This window comes from Dipodomys spectabilis, unplaced genomic scaffold (assembly GCF_019054845.1).
Source record: "Dipodomys spectabilis isolate Male_0828 unplaced genomic scaffold, ASM1905484v1 ptg000053l, whole genome shotgun sequence".
NCBI classification, from domain to species: domain Eukaryota; kingdom Metazoa; phylum Chordata; class Mammalia; order Rodentia; family Heteromyidae; genus Dipodomys; species Dipodomys spectabilis.
Genome location: NW_024870730.1, coordinates 12,620,495 through 12,640,860, shown reverse-complemented (window position 1 = coordinate 12,640,860; position 20,366 = coordinate 12,620,495). Strand labels below are relative to the sequence as shown.

Here is a 20,366-nt window from a genome sequence, read left to right as displayed (position 1 = left end):
TTCTGGTGATTAATTGGAGAACAGGGTCTTCACAGACTTTCCTGCCAGTGCTGGCTCTGAACTGCGATCCTTCTGAGTAACTAGGATTACAGGCGTGACCAACCGGCACCCAGTCTGTAAGATTAATTTCTAAGTTTCTAAGATTAATTTCTAAGCTGCTCTCAAGAATACACTACATGTGTGTGCATGGGTGAGTGCCTGTGCATGTGCTAGTTCCAAGGCATGAATTCAGGACCTGAGCACTGTCACTGAGCTTTTTTGCTCAAGGCTAATGTTCTACCACTTGAGTCACACCTCCATTTCTAGCTGTTTTTAAAATAGATAAGGGTTTCACAGAGTTTCCTGCCTTGGCTGGTTTTTAAACCACAATCAAATTGCAGCATCGGTGCCTAGCAAAAATACGTTAATTTCAGGACTGGGACTATTGCTCAGTGGTAAAGTGCATTCCTACTATGTGTAAGGCACTGAGTTTGACCCCATTCCTCCATCACACACAAAATTATTTGAGTTTTTTTAGAAAAGCATACAGGAAGACAAGAATCATATAAGCCAAGTACTCAATAATAATGAAAATCCACCTTACTGTGGAATTTTAAATTTTAAAATGCACAAACTCATTAAGCTTAAACAAAGAAAAGAAAGAATCAAGAAAGAATTAAGTGAACATAGGAATTCATTATTTTAATCATTCCAGAGTAGCAATCGGATCTACTCATTTTGATTTCCTAAATATGTAACGCAAATAAACTGCCATACCCATTAGAGGGTAGAAATGTGTCACAAGAGATGCTCCAGTCTGATAGCAAGACAGAAACAGGCTGAGATAGTGCTTTGCTTCATGTGGTGGTGCAGTCTGTTGGTACCACAGGGACCGAGCAAAGTTGAGGCACAACTGCTGGTGGATCAGCATCACCATCTGCATTGAACTCTGAGAGAGGAGAGCCAAGTCTGTGACTGCCTCCTCTTCTTGCCCAGCTGAGGTTCCTTTGTTCTCCTCTAATGTTGATTTTTCCAAAATATCTTCAAAGTCCTGTAGATAGCATGAGAACAGTAAGACTGTAAAAATCACAAGCGTAAGATATCAAAAAGATAAAGACAAACAAATTAAAGGACGATAGAGACATGCAGAGAAAACATGACATTGAAAGAATTTCAATCCAAGAAAATATTCCTACCACTACCCTACCTTTTCATGTAGTGGGAAACATTTTCTGAACTCCTGTTCCTCCTCTTCCTCCTCACTCAAAGTTGCGTGAGAGCTCCTCCGGAATCGGTATAAGCTGGTTTCCTGCTTTGCCTTCTCTTGAGCTATGCGTTCTTGCTCATCCCACTCATTGATGATCTCCTAAAAAGTCACATAGCAGAAGGATTTGGCTGACACAATAAAAACACAGTACCAGGAGCTGGGAAGGTGGCTCAGTGGTAGAGTGCTTGCCTTGCATGCATGAGGCCCTAGGTTCGATTCCTCAGCACCACATAAGCATAAAGAAAAAGCCAGAAGTGGCGCTGTGGCTCAAGTGGACCGGACCCCCCAAAAAACAAGAGCCAATATCTAAGGAATAAAATCTTTTTTTTTGGTCGGTCATGGGGCTTGAACTCTGGGCCTGGGTGCTGTCCCTCAGCTCTTCAGCTCAAGGCGAGCACTCTACCACTTGAGCTACAGCGCCACTTCCGGTTTTCTGGTGGTTTATTGGAGATAGGAGTCTCACGGTCTCTCCTGCCCGGGCTGGCTTTGAACCGCAATCCTCAGATCTCAGCCTCCTGAGTAGCTAGGATTACAGGTGTGAGCCACCAGCGCCCGGCAAAGGAATAAAATCTTAGGCAATGGAGAGCAAATAAGCTTTATTTTAAATTGTGTATCTTCAGTAAACATAGATATCGAATCCCTTGCTGTGTTGCTAAAATTTCAAAGCTCTAAAATGTTGCTACGTTAATGGGACTTCCTTGTCATAAGCAAGTCCTTTTTTTTTTTTTTTTTCTTTTGGTCAGTTGTGGGGCTTGAACTCTGGGCCTGGGTGTCATCCCTCAGTTCTTTAGCTCAAGGCGAGTGCTCTACCACTGAGCCTCAGCTGCGCTTTCGGTTTTCTGAGTGGTTTCTTGGAGATAAGAGTCTCATAGAGTTTCCTATCTGGACTGGCTTTGAACTGCTGCCTGGCTTTGAACTCAGATCTCAGCCTCCTTAGTAGCAAGGATTACAGGTGCGAGCCACTGATGCCTGGCTTGAAGTTAAGTGTTTTTATACAGGGCAACTGTAAGGGTTTGCAATCCATACTGTACTTGGTAGATAACTCCAAGAGCTGACTACAGAATCTGGAAAGAAAAATCTGGATAGAGACTAATTGGTTTCCAGGAAAAAAATTCGTACAAAGATGTCAGGTTCTTAAATCAGGAAAAAATATAAATGAGGACTCTAGTATTGCTCAGGGTTGAGGAAATAAGAATTTACCAACAAAGAAAGTAGTTTATATTTTTTTGTTTTTAAAGACATCAATTTGGATTTCTAGAACTTGTAATCAAAGATAAAGGATTGTTTAGTACTACTTTTGTTCCAAAATACGGAAAAATTATATATAATCAATGGTAAGAAATAACATATATACAGACAGTGAAAAATTAATCAGTCATCACACATATAAAGAATACACAATAAAGGGGAAGGGAGATAATTTAAATTGGTTGCCAAGTTTTAAAAATAAGCCAGGAACTGGTAGCTCATGCCACCAAGCTGTAATCCTAGCTGCTCAGGAAGCTGAGATCTGAGCATCGCAGTACAAAGCCAACCTAGGCAGTGAGCTTCTTCTCCAATAAACTACTCAGAAAAAAACAGAAGTGGTGCTGTGGCTCAAGTGGTAAATCATTAGCCTTAAGCTAGAAGCAGCTCAGGAACAGCACCAAGGCCCTAAGTTTAAGATTCTGGACTGGCACTAAAAAAAATAAATGAGTAAATAAATAGCAAGTTATAAAGCAGAGTGGATTTTATTAATTTGCTATACTTTTGTTTTTGGGTCGGCTGTGGGGCTTGAACTCTGTCTGGGCCTAGATTCCTTGAGTTCTTCAGTTCAAGGCAAGCACCCTTCTACTTGAGCAACAGTGCCACTTCCGGTTTTCTGGTGGTTAATTGGAGGTAAGAGTCTCACAAACTTTCCTGCCTGGGCTGGCTTTGAATCGAGAACCTCAGCGATCACCCTCCTGAGTAGCTAGGATTACAGATGTGAGCCACTAGTGCCTGGTGTGCTATACATTTTGTAGCTCTCTAGTATTCAAAGACACACACACACACACACACACACACACACACACACACACACACACACACACACACACACACACACACACACACACACACACACACACACACACACACACACACACACACACACACACAGCTGCTGCTGCTACTAAATGAAATTTTGTACCTACTACTTAAAAATATTTAGTGTCATAGGTTTACATCTATATCTGGTTTTAGATAGGATTATTTAAATATATGATTTAAGTAAATAGGATGATTTAAAAGTCTTGCTTCTATCTATTATCTTAGTTATCTACAGTGGTAATGCTATCTTGTTTTCTTTTTTGCCCTTATTAACTTTGGTTAAGCTATTTTTTTAATATTAAAAGAATGATAGAATCACTTAATTTTTTTTTTTTTTTGGTCGGTTGTGGGGCTTGAACTCTGGGCTTGGGAGTGGTCCTTGTGCGCTTCAGCTCAAGGTGACTGCTCTATTGCTTGAGCCACAGGGCCACTTCTGGTTTTCTAGTGGTTTATTGGAGCTAAGAGTCTCATGGCCTTTCCTGCCCAGGCTGGCTTGGAACCACGATCCTCAGATCTCAGTCTCCTGAGGAGCTAGGATTACGGACGTGAGCCCCTAGTGCCTGGCGCACTTAATAAAATTTCTGTAAACAAAATGAAAATTAACCATAAATAGAGATACGTGCAGTAAGGCCCTCAAAATGAGGGGCTCATCTCAGTAAGGGTTCCCAGGGCCACTCAGGAAGAAAGGCAAGCAGGCTTCCTAGGGAGGGCTTACCTGACACACGTGTCTGAAGAGCTGCAGGGCCCTCTGGTTCAGCTCTCCCTTGTATAGCACATGGGAGCGCAGGTAAAGGAGGGCATTCATCAGTAACTGTTCCCGAGTAGGGTAAGGTTGCTGGCCCTTGTCCTCCTGCTCTTTTCCTCCCCAACACTTGATAGTCAGCTTCCTAAGGCCTCGCAGGACCTCCTCTGACTTTACTGAGCACAAAGCATCAGCATGAGCATAGTAGGTGGGGAACGTGGGGTTCACAGATGGGAAAGCCAGCACAGCCATGGCCAGAGTCCCCAGCCTATTTGCACAGATCAAACTACTATGGAGGGAGGAATAGACCTCAGATGCCACCAGCCTCATGCCATGCTGTAACTGCAAGATGGCTGCCTGCAGTGGGGCTATGGTGTCTGGATATAGGGCATACTCCTCCACTAGCCGCTTCCTGAAATGGTGATGTGACTGTTGCCAGGAAGCCTCCTCTTTCAGAAGGTTCTGGATGACCTGGGCAGACCGTGGCCTGTCTGTGCAGAGGGACTGCAGAAGCCTTGTAAGCAAATCCTGAACGGCAGCAACCTTGGCAATGCTGGTGACATAGAGGTGGATCTCCTGTACCAGGGACTCATAGGTAGGAAGCTGGGGTCTGAAAGCTTGTTTTTTTGATAAGCTGTGGATTAAATTCTCCAGCTGACTGATCCTTTGGCGAAGTAACCTGAAGGTAAAATACAATATACCAATTCTGTCAGAAGAGCAGCAAATTTCAATTGGACTATGCAAAGTGGAAGACACACTAACTGCTTAGGAATACTTGAGGATAATACTGACAGTAACAATAAAACTGAAACACCTATAGAGCATTTACTAGGTGCTTTTGTTTCTTTAGATGCACACATCATTGGTACCCCCCTCACAACTCATGACAAAGGCATCTTTCTTTGCTGAAATGGACAGAGGCTTAATGATACTGAGTGATCTCTACTTCCACAGCTAAAGGTCTGGACTGGACTAGAGACACAAGAACCTATTATACCTAAGGCAACAGATACACATACAGCCAAAATTGGCAGAGAAATAAATAAAGTGTACATGACTACATTCAGCTTTGTCCTTGTTGAGAAATTCTGGTTTCAATCATTTTGGCCTCATGGGAACCCATCCTTGAAATTCTTTCTTCTTTTAGAATGTTTTTAATGACTAGAAATGAACAATCTAATAGATAATGTAGTTCAGTGATACACAGTATCACCTCACTAATACATAACTATACCACAAAGGTAGTATATATTGACATTTATATATTATAATCCTTAAATATTTCTATAGGTTCAGATCAAATGAATCCATTATGTGGTATAATATATAAAAGTCAATCTCTAAATGTCTCTTAAAGAGTCAAGCCGTGTGCCAGTGAGGGTGAGGTCTGAAGATTGTTGTTTGAAGTACATTGAGATTTTAATTGTGAATTAATTATTTCAATTAGCTGAGAGTGGAGCTGTGGCTCAAGTGGTAGAGTGCTAGCCTTGAACCAAAAAGCTCAGAGACAGCACAACCCCCCCCCACACAATAAAAATAACAACACCCAATGAAAATAGCAAAAATGTTGCCTTACCTGGTGTGAGGATGAGAGTAATTGACAATGGCATCATCTTCCAGGTCCATTCCAGTTTGTAGCTGGGATGCCAGGTTCCGGATCTTCCACTCACATTGCAGCTGGAATAACTAAGGGAAAAGAAGAAAATAATGCCCTGTGCTACAGTATTGTGTTCAGTGAACTATACACATGAGGATAGTTCCCTTGGGTTGGATACACAACAAGAAGCAGGGAATACAACTTTCTGAATAACTCAAAGACAGAGAGCTCTGCTCCATCAGCCTAGACCACTCACCTCAGAGCCATAAGATGAAAGGAGCTGTCCTACTTAAACCACCAACTTTTTGGGTGTCTCTCTATAGCAGTTTAGCCTTCACCCCCAATCAATGCTGGGCTCCTTTTTGAGATAACAGCACATAGATCACTATCTTACCATATAGTTATTGAGTTTGATCAGAGTTTCAAATAGTAAAAGAATACCACATAATGGATTAATTTTATTTCTGAACCTATAGAAATATTTAAAGATTATAATATATAAAGATTGTAATAAAGATATTAAAACATTTAAAGAAGCTATCCAAATCCAAATATCCAAAATTTAGTTCAGTCAGAGATTCTAAGGCAAGAGTGCACAGGACTATATCCAGCTTTGTCCTTATTGAGTAGTTCTGGTTTCAGTCATTTTGACCTCATGAGAACTCATCCTTGAAATTCCTTATCCTTTTAGAATGTTTTTAGTAAGTAGAAATGAAGAATCTAATAGATAATGTAGTTCAGAGATGTACATCATCACTAACATATTACAAAGGTCAATCTCTAAATGTCTCTTTAAAAAGAGACATACAAAAAAGTACTATGAGATATTTTCTGATAGTACTTCATCTCATTACTCTATCTGCTCTCTGTAGAATCTAGTCAGAGGAATTCTCAAAGAGGAAAATGTAGTTTCTCTAAACACACTCATAGGAAATTCCAAAACAGCTTATGCAGAATTATCCCTTTGAAGACAGGCACTAGTGGATGATGTCCGTAATCCTTGCTACTCGGAAAGCAGAGATTAGGAGGATTACAGTTCAAGTTCAGCCTAGGCAAAAAGTTTGTGAGATCTCCATCTCAACAATAACTGGGTGTGGTGGCATGTACCTGTTATTCCAGCCATGTAGAAGGCTAAGACTGGAAGACTACAGTTCCAAGCCAGCCTGGACAAAAAGTCCAGTCTCCAAAAGGAAGGACTAGATACAGGGATATGACCTGTCACCCTAGCTACAGCAGGGGGAAGACCAAAGTCCAGGCAGGACCAGTAAAGAAGTGAGGCCCTATCTAAAAAATAACCAGAACAAAAAAGGGTTGGAGATATGCCTTAAGCAGTTAGAATGCTTACAAAACAAGCACAGAAGTCCTAAGTTCAAATAAGTTACTCTTGCGAGGATCTGAGAAGATGAGAAAAAGACATAGCAAATCTAGTGAGGAACAGAGCTCAGATTTCCAACTTTTGCCTCTACCATACCTCTTCCTTGGCATACTTGAGCTTGTATTCCCTCTTTACTGCAGGATCGAAGCGTGCTTGGGGAAGCCAAGTCTGGATCTGGATCAAGCCAAGGCTCACCCAGAGGCTCCCACGCTGGGCTGGCTCAGGAAGGTTCTTATTTTCCCCTTCCCCAAATACGTGGTGTAGGGAGGTAAGCAAGAGACACAGAAGTTCCTTGGGCAATGCTTCCTGATCGGACATGTTCCGAAGACTCTGACCCACATGCTGGAAAGCCTTGCTGTCTTCAAGTAACTGCTCACAATTCTGCATGTACTCCTGCTGCTGGGGCTCTGGTAACAGGTCTACTAGGCCTGCCAGGTGCTGGCATAGCACTAGTCTCTGGAGCTGGCAATCTGTGTGCCTGTGGGGACAAATAAGGAAGCATTTAAGGACTCGAAGCCTATCAACAACCCTTTTAATACATTACTATTCTTTTAGTAATAACCACAGATTGCAGTCTTCTCTCTCTTCCTTTGTAAAACTGGTTTGAGTCAGGGCTTCACAGGGAGGTGTTTTTCACATGAGCAACTCCTCTAGTCCAGCATTATCTTCTTGGAACCAGCAGCTAGCTCATGGTAGCCTCTCTCATGGACTCCAAATATGCTGTCCATGAAAAGAAAATCCCTACCTTCACCCACCAGAACCAGATACAACTACCTTAAGCAAGTTCTGAGTCCATGCTGCATGCTTTGGAAAACAGAGAAAAGATTCTCACATTCTGCTCTAGAAGGAAGTACCTGAACTCTGCTATGCAAGGAACAGCCATGTTGGTCCAAAGCAACGAGCAAATGTCTCGGAGCTGCTGGGCTCTCTCAACCCACTCCCCGAGGGTGACGTGTGAAGAGGACAGGATGGGGAGGCCGCTCACATCCCAGGTGCTTGCTCTGCAGCTGCTGGTCAACACATCAAAGCAGCACTTGGAGAATACAGCTCTACAAAGAATTCCAGGGCCCTGATTTAAAGAGAAGAACCAAGTGATTTTTAAAAATTAACTGAAATGATTTCAACAGGCAACAATGAGGCATGCTTTGCTCAGAATGGGTGGAAATTTGTTGAAGATGGGACCAGAAAAGCAGAAAGGGCCAGGTGACAGTAGGCCATTTTGCTCGGTGCTGGTGGCTCACACCTATAATCCCAGCTACTCAGAGGCTGACATCTGAAGATAATGGTTCAAAGGCAGCCCAGGCAGGAAAGTATGTAAAACTCTTATCGCCAATAAACAACTCAGAAAACTGGAAGTGGAGGTGTGGCTCAAGTGGTAGAGCACTAGCCTTAAACTGAAGAGCTGAGCAACAGTGCCCAGGCCCTTAGTTCAAGCCCCATGAGAGACAAAAAAACAAAACAACAAAACAACAACAACAAAAAAAAACCCCTCCATTCTCCAGGAAAAGAGGCACAATGGATGCTTTAGTGATACATGAGCAACCCCCACAAAGTGGGAATCAGGGAGTCCTATTTTCATAGTAGGTTGAGGGTAAGAACTGAAAAAAGGGAAAGGAACTAGATGACAAATGTGACACGACCAAGCTTGTTCTCCTTCGACTGTTATTCTGTTGCACATAATAGCTGCCCATGTTGAAGAAGGCAAAGCACAAGAGCTCATTCTTGCCTATAATCTTAACTACATGGGATTCTGGAGATCAGAAAGATCATGTTTAAGGCCAGCCTGGCAAAACTCTGGCAAGATACCATCTCAACCAATAACAAAAGTTGGGTATGATGGAATGTGCCTTTAACACCAGGTATGTACAAAGTGTAAACAGAATGATCATGGTCCAAGCTGCCAGGTAATAACTTAGAAAGATCCTACTTTTAAAAAACAAAGCTCATATCTATAATCCTAGGTATTCTGGAGGCAGAGAGCTGAGGATTGAGGTTTGGAACCAACCCTGGCAGGCAAATGAATGAGACTCTACTCTCTAGTAAAAAGCCTGAAGCTGAGGTGTGACTCCAGTGGCAGAGAACTGGCCTTGAGCAAGAGTCCAGTAAGACAACACACACACCCCTGAAGCAAAATTAGCTGGGTATATAGCTCCATTAGCAGAGGAGGGGGGGAGTCTTTCCAAGCAAGCATAGGACCTAAGTTCAATCTCTAAAAACTACCCTCCAAAAGAAGCTACTGTTCTCAGTTTATAAAACACATGTATATGGGTATATACTATATACTTACGGTAGACACTATAAATCTTATACTACTTATGTATGTACAATGTGTGTATGAATATAATACATAATATATGTATATATATAAACATGCATGAACTTAAAAAGTTAAATTCTAATACAAGAAACTCACCTACAGAAATATTCAAAACAAATACTAATAGGACAGTATATGGCGCTTTGCTTATTACTAAAAGAAAAGGCAAGAAACTTCAACATTTACCAAGAAAGTGATTAGATACATTCAGGATAACAAAGGAGTAATTAAAAAGAAAACCAGCTATATCCCAGAATAGTAGTACATGTCTATGATTCTACTATCCAGGATATTGTGGATATCAAGTTTGAGACCATTAAATAGTAAGACCTGTGCCTGCAAAAACAAAACTAACTTACACATTTTCACAAATTTTTTCTTGTCTATCTTGGGCTTGATCTTAGGGCCTGGATGCTGTCCCTAAGCTTTTTTGTTAAAGACTAGTGCTCTACCACTTTGAGCCACTTCATCACTTCCAGTTTTCTGGTGGTTATCTCCAATGAGATAAGATTCTCACAGACTTTACAGCTTTTTTTTTTTATGGCTTTTAACCATGATCCTCAGATCTCAGCCTCCTGAATACCTAGGATTATGGCAGTGAGCCACTGGCACCCCACACAAATAAGACTTTTAATGGATACCCATATAAGTAAGGATTCACAGGGTATTTTTTTTTTCCTTTGTTCCAGTCCCAAGGCTTTAACTCAGGGCATGGATGCTGTTCCTGAGCTTTTGCATTCAAGGCCAGTGCTTTACTACTTGAGCCACAACTCTACTTCCAGCTATTCATAGGCTAATTGGAGATAAGAGTCTCACCATTCTTCCTGCCCAGGCTGGCTTTGAACTGCAATCCTCATAATTCAGCCTCTAAGCAGCTAGGATTATAGATGTGAACCACCAGTATTCGACCAGAGCAGTTACTTCTATTAAAAGATGTATTATTTCAGTAGTTGGAATACTTTATACCTAGGACTCGAGGGTCCTACCGTTCAAGTAGTCCAGGCTAAACTCAAACTCATAATCAATCCTCCAGCCTCAGGTCTCCAAGTACCATGTATGGCGAAAACTGAGGCCCTTTCTGTAAGAAAGTTTTGTGATTCCAGTTCCCCCCCCACCCCTCCCCGCAAGTTAGACAAATCCTTTATGCTAAGTACCTTTATTTTTAAAGTATGCTTTATAATACCACACAGTTATTTATGCAACATTTGAGTCTAGAACTGTTTACTCCTGAAGGTAATGGGAATATTTTACCCAGTATTATGAAGTAGTTTTTAAATTTTGATGTCAACAAACCTTTAATGTGGTGTCCAAAAAGGAGTTGGGCATTTCCTTCTGCTGAATATAGAACAGGGGGTTCCATGTTAGCCAGTACTCTGGATTTGTGGTCACAGTACTATTCCAGAAAGACTTGAATGTGGAATTCAATAACTCAGACCACAAACAAGTAACTTCTTCAGTGGACATCTATAATAAAGGAGTAATTAGACAAAGGAATGTTTTAGAAATATTCTAAACACAAATTTTCAAGTCTATCTCCTAAAATTTATCTTAAACATGTTTATAATTTTTCTGATTCTTTGCTACCACAGTTATAGCATATCTGTTTATAATTAGAAATTGTGATTATATAAATTATCTCATATTGAGATCTCTTGAGGGTTGCATGACAAAGTTTAGGTAAAGTAATTCACTCAACTGTTACACTGGTAAAAGAAATGAAATGATTGTACTAGTGAAATTATACTAACAAATATTTATCCCGTAATATATTTCTAAACAAATGTTTAAAGACAAACCTTCATCCCACTTAACTGGAAACAACAGGAGTTACTTCTGTTGGTAAGAATTTTGCAAAACACTTGCAAAAGAATATCCAAAATTCTCAGTTACTTATAGCCAGGCTCAGGTGGCTCACGCCTATAATCTTAGCTATGCAAGAGGCTGAGATCTGAGGATCGCGGTTCTGCCCAGGCAGAAAATCTGTGAGACTCCTATTTCCAATAAACCACCAGAAAACCAGAAGTAGCTCAAGTGGTAGAGTGCTGGCTTTGAGCTGAAGAGCTTAGGGACAGTGCCCAGGCCCAAGTTCAAGCCTGACAGCTGACAAAAAAAATTAAAAAATAAAAAAATTATATAAGCTTGGGGTTTAAACATGAACCTATGAGTTGCTAAACAATGTTGAGCAACCATCCCTACCAGAGAAAATTTAATCAACTCAGAGTGAAGTAGGGTGAATTCTGTTTTTTGTCTTTACCTTTGAATGATGCAGCAAAGACCAAAGGTCTTGAAGCTCTTGAGGTGAAACTGGTGTGTACTTAAGACAAAATGTGATATGATGATTTACCTCCTCATATATTTGGGGTTGCTGATTTTGGTTAGACCTGTTCAAATAAGTAAATAAGGAAAGGAGATGTGAACTATCAATGAATAACTTATGGAATATTTATTTAAAAATGAACAGTTTAATTTTGATTATGCTTAATATACATATGACAAAAAGTAAAACAGGCTCTCTTGGGAGATAGGTAGCAGCAAAAGGGAAGAAGGCTAAGTGAAGAGGGTGAATGAAAATAACTATGGTCAAATTAGCTTCTCTGCATCTATAAAAGCTGAACAATGAAAACTTTTGAAGTTATTTTAAAGGGAGGTGAAATGGGGGAAGAGTTATTGGGAACTGGGTGTGAGTTATGGGGGTTGTGGTTGATGTGTGTATATTATTTATATGGATGGATATGGGGAATGGGGTGTGAGTTATGGGAGGTATGGTTGATATGGATATATCATTTACATGTGTGGAAAGGTTACAATGAAACTTCCCTTATAAGATTGAGTATGCTAATTAAAAATAGATAAAAATTACCAATTCTACTTGGAAAATCATATTAACTTTTAGGTGCAAATGTAAACCAAGCAAAGAATCTTAAAGATTTGGTTTGTCAAAGTGGCAAAGGATCTCAGCAAACATTCATTCTGTTTCTCAGCAACTATTCTTTCTCAAGACAAGTTAATGCTTTGCTTACATGTACAGGACATATAAAACAGTCTAATAAGATCTTTAGAGAGGGTAACTGAAAGAAGAGCTTACTTTCTCAGAAAAATCTGTGCCATAAAATCAGCTGTCACTTTGTACTGCCAAAGCACAGCCAGGTAGTCCATTGCAGGCCATAGCTGAACAGTCCTGGTGAGCTGGATTAAGGACATGAAATCTGGCTGTGGTGGGGAAGAAGCTTCACCATGACTTTTCTCCAGAAAACCAAGTGAAAGTCCTTTGGCTTTTAGTTTTAAACACTGCGTGTTTACAAGATTCAGCAATTCATCTTCAAGTCAGACCAAGAAGAAATGTTGCATTAGAGTACAGTACTCAAAAGTCCAGCATCAAGATTCCCACCTACTGGCAAGATGAGCTTAACCTAACTTAATAGGAATTAGGTCGCGCAACTTGAGCCTTGAATTTCTCATCCATTAAATGATCATGGTAATTTCTACACAATTCTAAAAAGGGAATAAAAGTTTAGCCCATTGACTAGCACTTATTTAATGGTATTTATATCCCTCCAAGAAAGGGTGAAAAATTGAATTAAAATGTTACCTAAGTTAACATCATCAAGAGTATTAGCTCTGTGGATCAATCCCCAAGCCCGCAGGAGACTTTTCTTTAATGTCCAGTCATAAACAATCACTTTGAGACGATTAATATCTTCCTGCCATCCACTCTCTGTAAGCACAGGCACCCACTCTCTGAGGGCAAGGGCTTGGTGAAGGATTTTCAGTTGTGAAAAACATTCCACCACCAGCTTGTCCTGAAACAAGGAGAGCCTATTAGATTTCTGAATTTTTAGCAGCATAGATATGCTAGAGGAGAAATTTTGAAGCATTTTCTTCATACTTTTCCAAATACTCCTATCATTCTGTAGAGATTTTAAAATAATTATTAAAATAATAAAGCCTCAGCAGGCTCAGGAATAGGTACAATGTTAACTCTAACAAAAGAAGCAGTCTTTATAGAATAAAGAGTTGAGCTTTGCAATAAAGTACAGTTCAATGTCAAGGATATCTTTGGAAGAGCCCTGATTGTTTCGTTCATCATATGCTTCCAAGTGTACCTTAAAAGGAAATGGTCGTCCCAGGAATTTCTGTAACTTCTTTATACCAGTGAAGCCACCAGTTGGGCTACCTAGACAATTCTGAATATGATCTGAGACAGTTTGAATCTCTTTGTAATATCTATAAAAAAGGACAGAAGTGAAGTAAGAATAGGGAGGAAATATTGAACAGTAAGAAATAATTTACATGTTACATATGTTAAGAGAATTAAGGAAAACAAGAAACGTTCTAATCCCACATTCTCTCTTACCTTTTAACACTGTAGGTTACATTTTTTTTCTTTTCCTCCTCCAGTACTGGGGCTTGAACTCTGGGCCTGAGCACTGTCCCTAAGCTCCTTTCTCTCAAGACTAGCACCTTACCACTTGAGCCACAGCTCCACTTCCAGATTTTTGCTGGTTAACTGGAGGGAAGAGTCTCATGGACTTTCCTGCCTGGGATGGCTTCAAATTGTTATCCTCAGATCTCAGCTTTCTAAGAAGCTAGGATTATGGGCATGAACTACCAGTGCTCGGCTATAGGTTATAATTTCAGTACTATTAATAGAAATCTTACTTGTTTTCATGATTCATCAGGAGTTGGGGCATTGGATGGATCAAATGTTTTAAAACCCAGTGCCAGTGAAGGGCAAGCAAAGCCAGACCTGGGGCATCCACTTTTACCGTATCAGCCACAGTCCAAAACCGGTCTCGCCACCGCACAGAACCTAAGATCTAAGAACAAAATAAAACATGACAGTTTACAGTATCTCAGTAAAAATGACCCAATATGTCAGGCAACATGGTGGATTTCTGTAATCTCAGCACTTGGAAGGCAGAGGAAAATGGGTCAAAAGTTTAAAGCTAAGTTGGTTAATGAAAGACACCCAATATAGACTCCATATTCAAAAATAAATCAAATCACTGGGTTTATATATATAGTAAAGTGTACACAATAAAGTATATTGTCAAACATTTTCCAAAACAGAGTTCCACTTGTTCCATTTCCCCAAGGAACTTGCCAGTCACTACCTCCTCCTAACAATTCTTTTTTGTTGGTCGTGGGGCTTGAATTTGGGGCCTGGGTGCTATCCCAGAGCTCTTTTGCTCAAGACTAGCACTCTACCACTTTGAGCCACAGAGCTCTTGGTTTACATGGACTTTCCTGCTTAGGGCTGGCTTTGAATCATGATCCTCAGATCTCAGCCTCATGAGTAGGCTAGGATTACAGGCATAAGCCATCAATACCTGGCTCCAACTAAAATTTTATTTTTTCTTTGGCCTTACTGCAGGTGTAATTTACATTCCATTCATGATGTGCCAATCATTCAAGCTCTAATTAGGGGGCCTTAATGAATCTTCATGGCAACATCTATTCCAGTCTTGTCATTTTACAACCGTTGTCTTATTATGATTAGTTTATTTACTTTATACATATTTTATATAGTTCTTATCCCCACTTAGCTGGTAGTTACCAACAGGTATTCTATGAGGTTAAAATTGTTTTCATAATAGCATGGTCTGTACTGAAGTGAAGTTAATGGTCTAAACTAAAGTGGAATTAATAGTACCAAAAAGGAAACAATAAATTGACTGAATATTTGGTAAAAAGTATACTGAATGTCAATAAACAAATTCAGTCACTTGAAGAAAAGCATTATGGCCTTCAACATATTTTAAAATCATGCATATACTTTAACACTTAAGAAACTGTAAACACTTGGTTATACTATGTAACTTGGAAATAATGACAAAAATGGGTATATAAGGTCAGCACATGAATGATTTCTTTTTCTTCCTTTTGTTTTTGTTTTTTTTTGATTGGTACTGAGGCTTGAACTAGGGACCTGAATGCTCTCTTTACCTTTTGTTAGCTCAAAATTGTCATTCTACCATTTGAGCCACATCTCCACTCCTAGCTTTTTGCTGGCTAACTGGAGATAAGAGTTTCATAGACTTTTCTGCCTTGGCTGGCATCGAACCATGATCCTCAGACCTTAGCCTTTCTGAGTAGCTAGGATTACAGGTGTGAGCCACCAGTGTCCAAAAATATTTTTCATTGGAGAATGGTCAAATGTAGAACCCAGATAGAGAGTAAACTGTATTTACTGCCAGTGATAAAATATGAGTTCTTAACCAAATTCTAAATCTTTAAAAAAAAACCAAGAGTCTGACAACTTCTCAGTACTCAAAAACTTTTTCAATGAAATCAGTGGTCATTTTACACAAGTAATCAAGCTTGTGGAGGGCTACTGAAGAAGAGTACTCAATTATAGAAGTAGTTACTATTCCTTCGTTTTCCAACTTCTTTAGTGATGGGAAGCCAGATTTTCTTTACAAAGTTAAACCCAAATCACAGACAAGAGACTAAATTTAACACAGACATGAAAATCAAGCTTCCTTCACCCAAGGTACTAGTAAAGAGACTTTCAGAAATATAAAATTCATGTAAACAAATTATGTTTGCTACATATAAAAATTTATAAACATTCAAAATTATTTCCCAGTTCTAATTCCTCATATGGTAATTACTGATAGATATAAGTAAATGTTCTCTATAGAATTTGATAACTTTTAGATTTATAGAAGGCTCTGAAGACCAAAAAGTTTAAGTCATACTGTACTATTTTATAAGATCTACAAGAACCACAAAAATAATCTGGACTCAAAACTTCATTTAACTACACTTGACAATGATATTATATAAGGTTTTAATGAGTTAACCTGAATGTTCATCAACAGGTGAATTTAAAATTGTCTATATTACTTAAAATGAATGAAATATAACTATAATAAAATATATAATTATATATGTTACATATAATATATTCCACAATTCTACTTAAGAGAAAAATGAAACTTGAAAATAAAAAAAAAACAAAAACAAAAAACCCATGTCAATGCTTACACAATTGGGGGTAGAAGCATCAGAGAGGAATGAAGGAAAGAAACATGAATAAAGTTCAGGAAGACAGATATGCTCACTAACTTGATTATGGTTTCACAGTATATACATGTCAAAACAAATATATGCAGTTTATAAAAATTTACAAATTATAACTTCATAAAGCTTTAAGATATGTGGGTATATACTGAAATTGTTAATAAAAGACTTCTACTAGAGTTAGCCTTTTCCCTAAGAATCTTTGTGTCCAGATAAATCTTGTTTAAAATAAAAACAGGTATATTGTCTCACCTTATTGAAATCAGCATCAGACAGCATCCCTTGAGGGGACTGTACCCAGAGCAGGATTAGTGCATCACAGAATTCAAAAAATGCAGCAAGATTGACCACAATTTCATGGGGCAGGCTGTGGTAGCTCTCTGGATCTTAGAGTTGACATAAAGAATATTCCAGAAGATTTAAATTAATCTCCAAGCATTTTCAAAATAAACTTCAAAGTACAGCTGATTTTATTCATGCATTTAAATACAAAAGCAAGTACACATAGTTTTGGATGAACAATCAATAGAAAGAAACAAATGAAATGGCTATTAAGAGAAGTTTCTGTAAAGATGAACTCTTTCAGTTATTACATTTTGCAGTTTTGCTTTTTCCAAAATGCACAGCTGTCATTTAAATTCATAAAAAATTAAGGAAGGAGAAATGCTCTCTATAGTAACCAAGTGCATGTGAGTATGTACTTTTTGAATCAATACACCTTTTTTTTTTGAGGAGGGAATGGGAAGATTTGGGCTTGAACTCAGGCCCTATGCATTCTCCCTTAGGTTTCTGCTCTACCACTTGAGCCATAGGTCCACTTCCAGCTTTTTGGTGGTTAACTGGAGATAAAAAGTCTCACAGACTTTCTTTCCTGAGCTGACTTTGAACCATTATCATTACATCTCACCTTCCTGAGTAGCTGGGATTACAATGAGCCACTGGTATCCAGTAAATACAGTTATCTTTGAAGTCCTATGTGCTATCTGTTGGGGTTGTGACTTTTGAGCACCCATGTCTCCCTTCTCTCAGAGGCTTGTTATAAAAAGAAAGTGAAATCAAGGCCATGTAAAAAGCATTTTGCTAAGCATATGACAGAGGGACAGTCAATGGCTCAGTAAATGTTGTTATAAAGGGATATATTTCATATCAGGTCACCAGATTAAAAGGAATCAGGATCTAAGCAACTGCTATGTCTCCTAACTTCAGCATCCCACCACAATCGCAATCGATACTTAATTAAAGAATACAAAACATAATTTTCCTACCTTTGTGGAATTCAAAAGACATTCTCAAAACACTATTTCTTAACTTTTTACTACCAACAGATAGCAAATTCGTTTCAGTGAAAATTCGTTTTTCCCGGTCAAGATACATGATTGTCCTAGAATGAAATTCAAGACCAGTTACACAGTGCTAAATGATACTTTTTTTAATTAAAAACAAACAAAAAACCCAGGGATCAAACACAAGGCCTTGCACATGGTAGGCAAGCACTCTACTACTGAGCAACACCCCTAACACTACAATAAGCCTTCTACATATTGAATCTTACAAATCCCTGGAATATCTATCTCCTACATCCTGCTCATCTGTTACCCTGCAAATTCTACACTAAACCGACATATAAACGATGGCTACTAATACAACAGGTACATGGAAGAAGCTGAAACTAAGACTATTGGACTTCACTCCTTCACTCTGCCATGATCTGATAAACTGTACTTTGAATCTTGAATATAGCTTTCGTAGGATTACTCATTGGAAAGGTAATGCAAGGTGGCTTTGAGCTACTTCGACATACCACACTTAGGCAAACTTTATGAAATTTTGTAAAAGTCACATTTATTTGTATACTTTCTTATAATGTATATTATTACTTCAATTATAATTTGTGTCTGTGTGTATGATGTTGGTCCCAGGGCTTGAAATAAGGGCCTGGGAGTTTCTGTGCTCTATCACTTGAGCCACAAGTCTACTGGCTTTATGGCGGTTAATTGGGAATAAAGAGTCTCACAGACATTCCTGTTTAGATTGGCTTGGAAACCGAGATCCTCAGATCTCAGCCTTCTGAGTAGACATGAACCACAGACCTGGCTATAACTTAATTTTAATTTTATTTTAGTACTGGTGGTCCTGGTGCTTGAACTCAGGGCCTAGGCAAAGTCCCTGAGCATTTTTGCTCAAGGCTAGAGATTTAGCACTTGAGCAACACCTCTACTTCTGGCCTTTTTGGGCAGTTAATTAGGTAAGAGTTTTGCAGGCTTTTCTGCCTGGGCTGCCTTTAAACTACTTATGCTCAGATCTCAGCCTTCTAAGTGGCAAGGATTACAGGTGTGAACAACTTGTGCCCATCATAAACTTAAGTTTTAAACATTTGCCATACTAACGTCGAATCACTGACAAAAAAAATAACAAAGCAAAATATTCTACTGGCCATTATAGTAAAGATAAATGAGGAAAATATGATTATAGACAGATAGTCAGAAAAGGTCATGTGAGATTAAGTGGATGAAATTTGGAAGACCTAGTGAGAATAACAAATAGCAGAAAGTGAGTATTCAATAATAAAATATTAACCTTTAAATAATAAGTTCCACCATGAATATTAAGATTGCTTAGCATCCCACCACTTGTTAAGATTCATAAAAATTAAACACCCATAAGCTGTATTTCATAGTCTTGGGAAAGCCATGACTGAGGCCAGTATAACAAATGGTGAGTGCCCTGAGCCATAGGTTTCACCTACTTGTTTGCCACTGTTTCTAGAAGGGCAAAGAGCTGCTCAGATTGGTCTGTTTGTGGGTCCAAATCCATTGAACTCCTAATGATGTCCAAAGCCTGCATATTCCATCGTGGGTCCAAAGGGATCACAAAGTCATCTAGTTACACAAGCAAAAAAGAATTGTTTAGTTCAAATGCCTTGCTTACCAAGGTTATTTGGAATATTTTCATTTGTTTACTTTGATCATATTGAGTCATGTTCTAACCTATGCACAATACTTAAAAAGCAGGATCCAGCTGGGTGTGGGTGGCTCATGCCTATACCTAGCTACTGAAGAGGCTGAGATCTGAGGACTGAGGTTTAAAGCCAGACCAGGTAGAAAATTTTCCATATCTATTAATCAGCAAAAAAAAAAAAGCTAGACTGGAGGTGTGACTGAAGTGGTACTCTGCTATCCATGAATAGAAAAAGTCTAGTTGTGAGTAAAAGGTTCTGAGTTTAACAGCCCTGAAATGGGCAAAATGAATATATTACTAAAAATAAAATACAAAAGGGAAAAAAAAGCAGGACTCAGCAGTTTTTCTACTATTTCTTTTCCAAATACAAGATATCTATAAGTCTTGGAAATTCACATGGCTCTCTCAAACATAAATATTCCAATCAATAAACTTACTTCCTCAGACCTTACCACTCGTATGAAACAATCCCTAGGCCTAATAATTTCCCATCAAACAACAACTTAAAGCCCACGTGACTTCCATGTCAGTAAATGAACACATATGCTCTGCTTTCATAACACACACACACACACACACACACACACACACACACACACAAAATCTCCAAGACTGTTTTGCTACTAACAATCAATGCTTGGCCAATAGTTCATTGTAATACTTAGGAGGCTGAGATAGAAGGACCTCATGAGCCCAGGAGTATGAAACCAGTCTGAACATTGCAGCAAGATTCCATCTCAAAAAATACAATCAAAACCAAAATCATCAAATTATCTGTAATTGTAAAGTGAAGGGGCTGCTTCAAAACACTTTGGGTCCAATTTGGGGCAGCAGTGGAAACTTTGACAGTTGAGAAAACCCAAGGGAAGGAAGCAAATTGTGGCTAAGGAGGGCAGAACAGTGGAGTAGTTTAACTTAGACATTTTTTTTTTTTGGTCCAGTCATGGGGCCTGAACTCTGGGCCTGGGTGCTGTCCCTCAGCTCTTCAGCTCAAGGCTAGCGTTCTACCACTTGAGCCACAGCGCCACTTCTGGC

The 20,366-nt window shown here is 39.1% G+C and overlaps 1 protein-coding gene across 2 annotated transcripts in view; it reads right to left on the bottom strand.

The window, feature by feature from the left end:
* The window catches only part of Mdn1 (midasin AAA ATPase 1), a 156,163-nt gene that overhangs the window by 44,792 nt on the left and 91,005 nt on the right, over positions 1–20,366 (bottom strand). For both annotated transcript variants that reach the window (XM_042679510.1, XM_042679511.1), the window contains exons 51-65: positions 19,120–19,252; positions 17,639–17,754; positions 16,626–16,759; positions 14,007–14,164; positions 13,451–13,571; positions 12,937–13,147; positions 12,433–12,664; positions 11,602–11,728; positions 10,641–10,811; positions 7,885–8,099; positions 7,127–7,508; positions 5,635–5,744; positions 4,032–4,737; positions 1,187–1,345; positions 757–1,030 (exon numbers count right to left, since the gene is read on the bottom strand). In XM_042679510.1, coding sequence (XP_042535444.1) covers positions 757–1,030; positions 1,187–1,345; positions 4,032–4,737; positions 5,635–5,744; positions 7,127–7,508; positions 7,885–8,099; positions 10,641–10,811; positions 11,602–11,728; positions 12,433–12,664; positions 12,937–13,147; positions 13,451–13,571; positions 14,007–14,164; positions 16,626–16,759; positions 17,639–17,754; positions 19,120–19,252 — 3,249 coding nt within the window. The remainder of the gene's footprint in view (positions 1–756; positions 1,031–1,186; positions 1,346–4,031; positions 4,738–5,634; positions 5,745–7,126; positions 7,509–7,884; positions 8,100–10,640; positions 10,812–11,601; positions 11,729–12,432; positions 12,665–12,936; positions 13,148–13,450; positions 13,572–14,006; positions 14,165–16,625; positions 16,760–17,638; positions 17,755–19,119; positions 19,253–20,366) is intronic.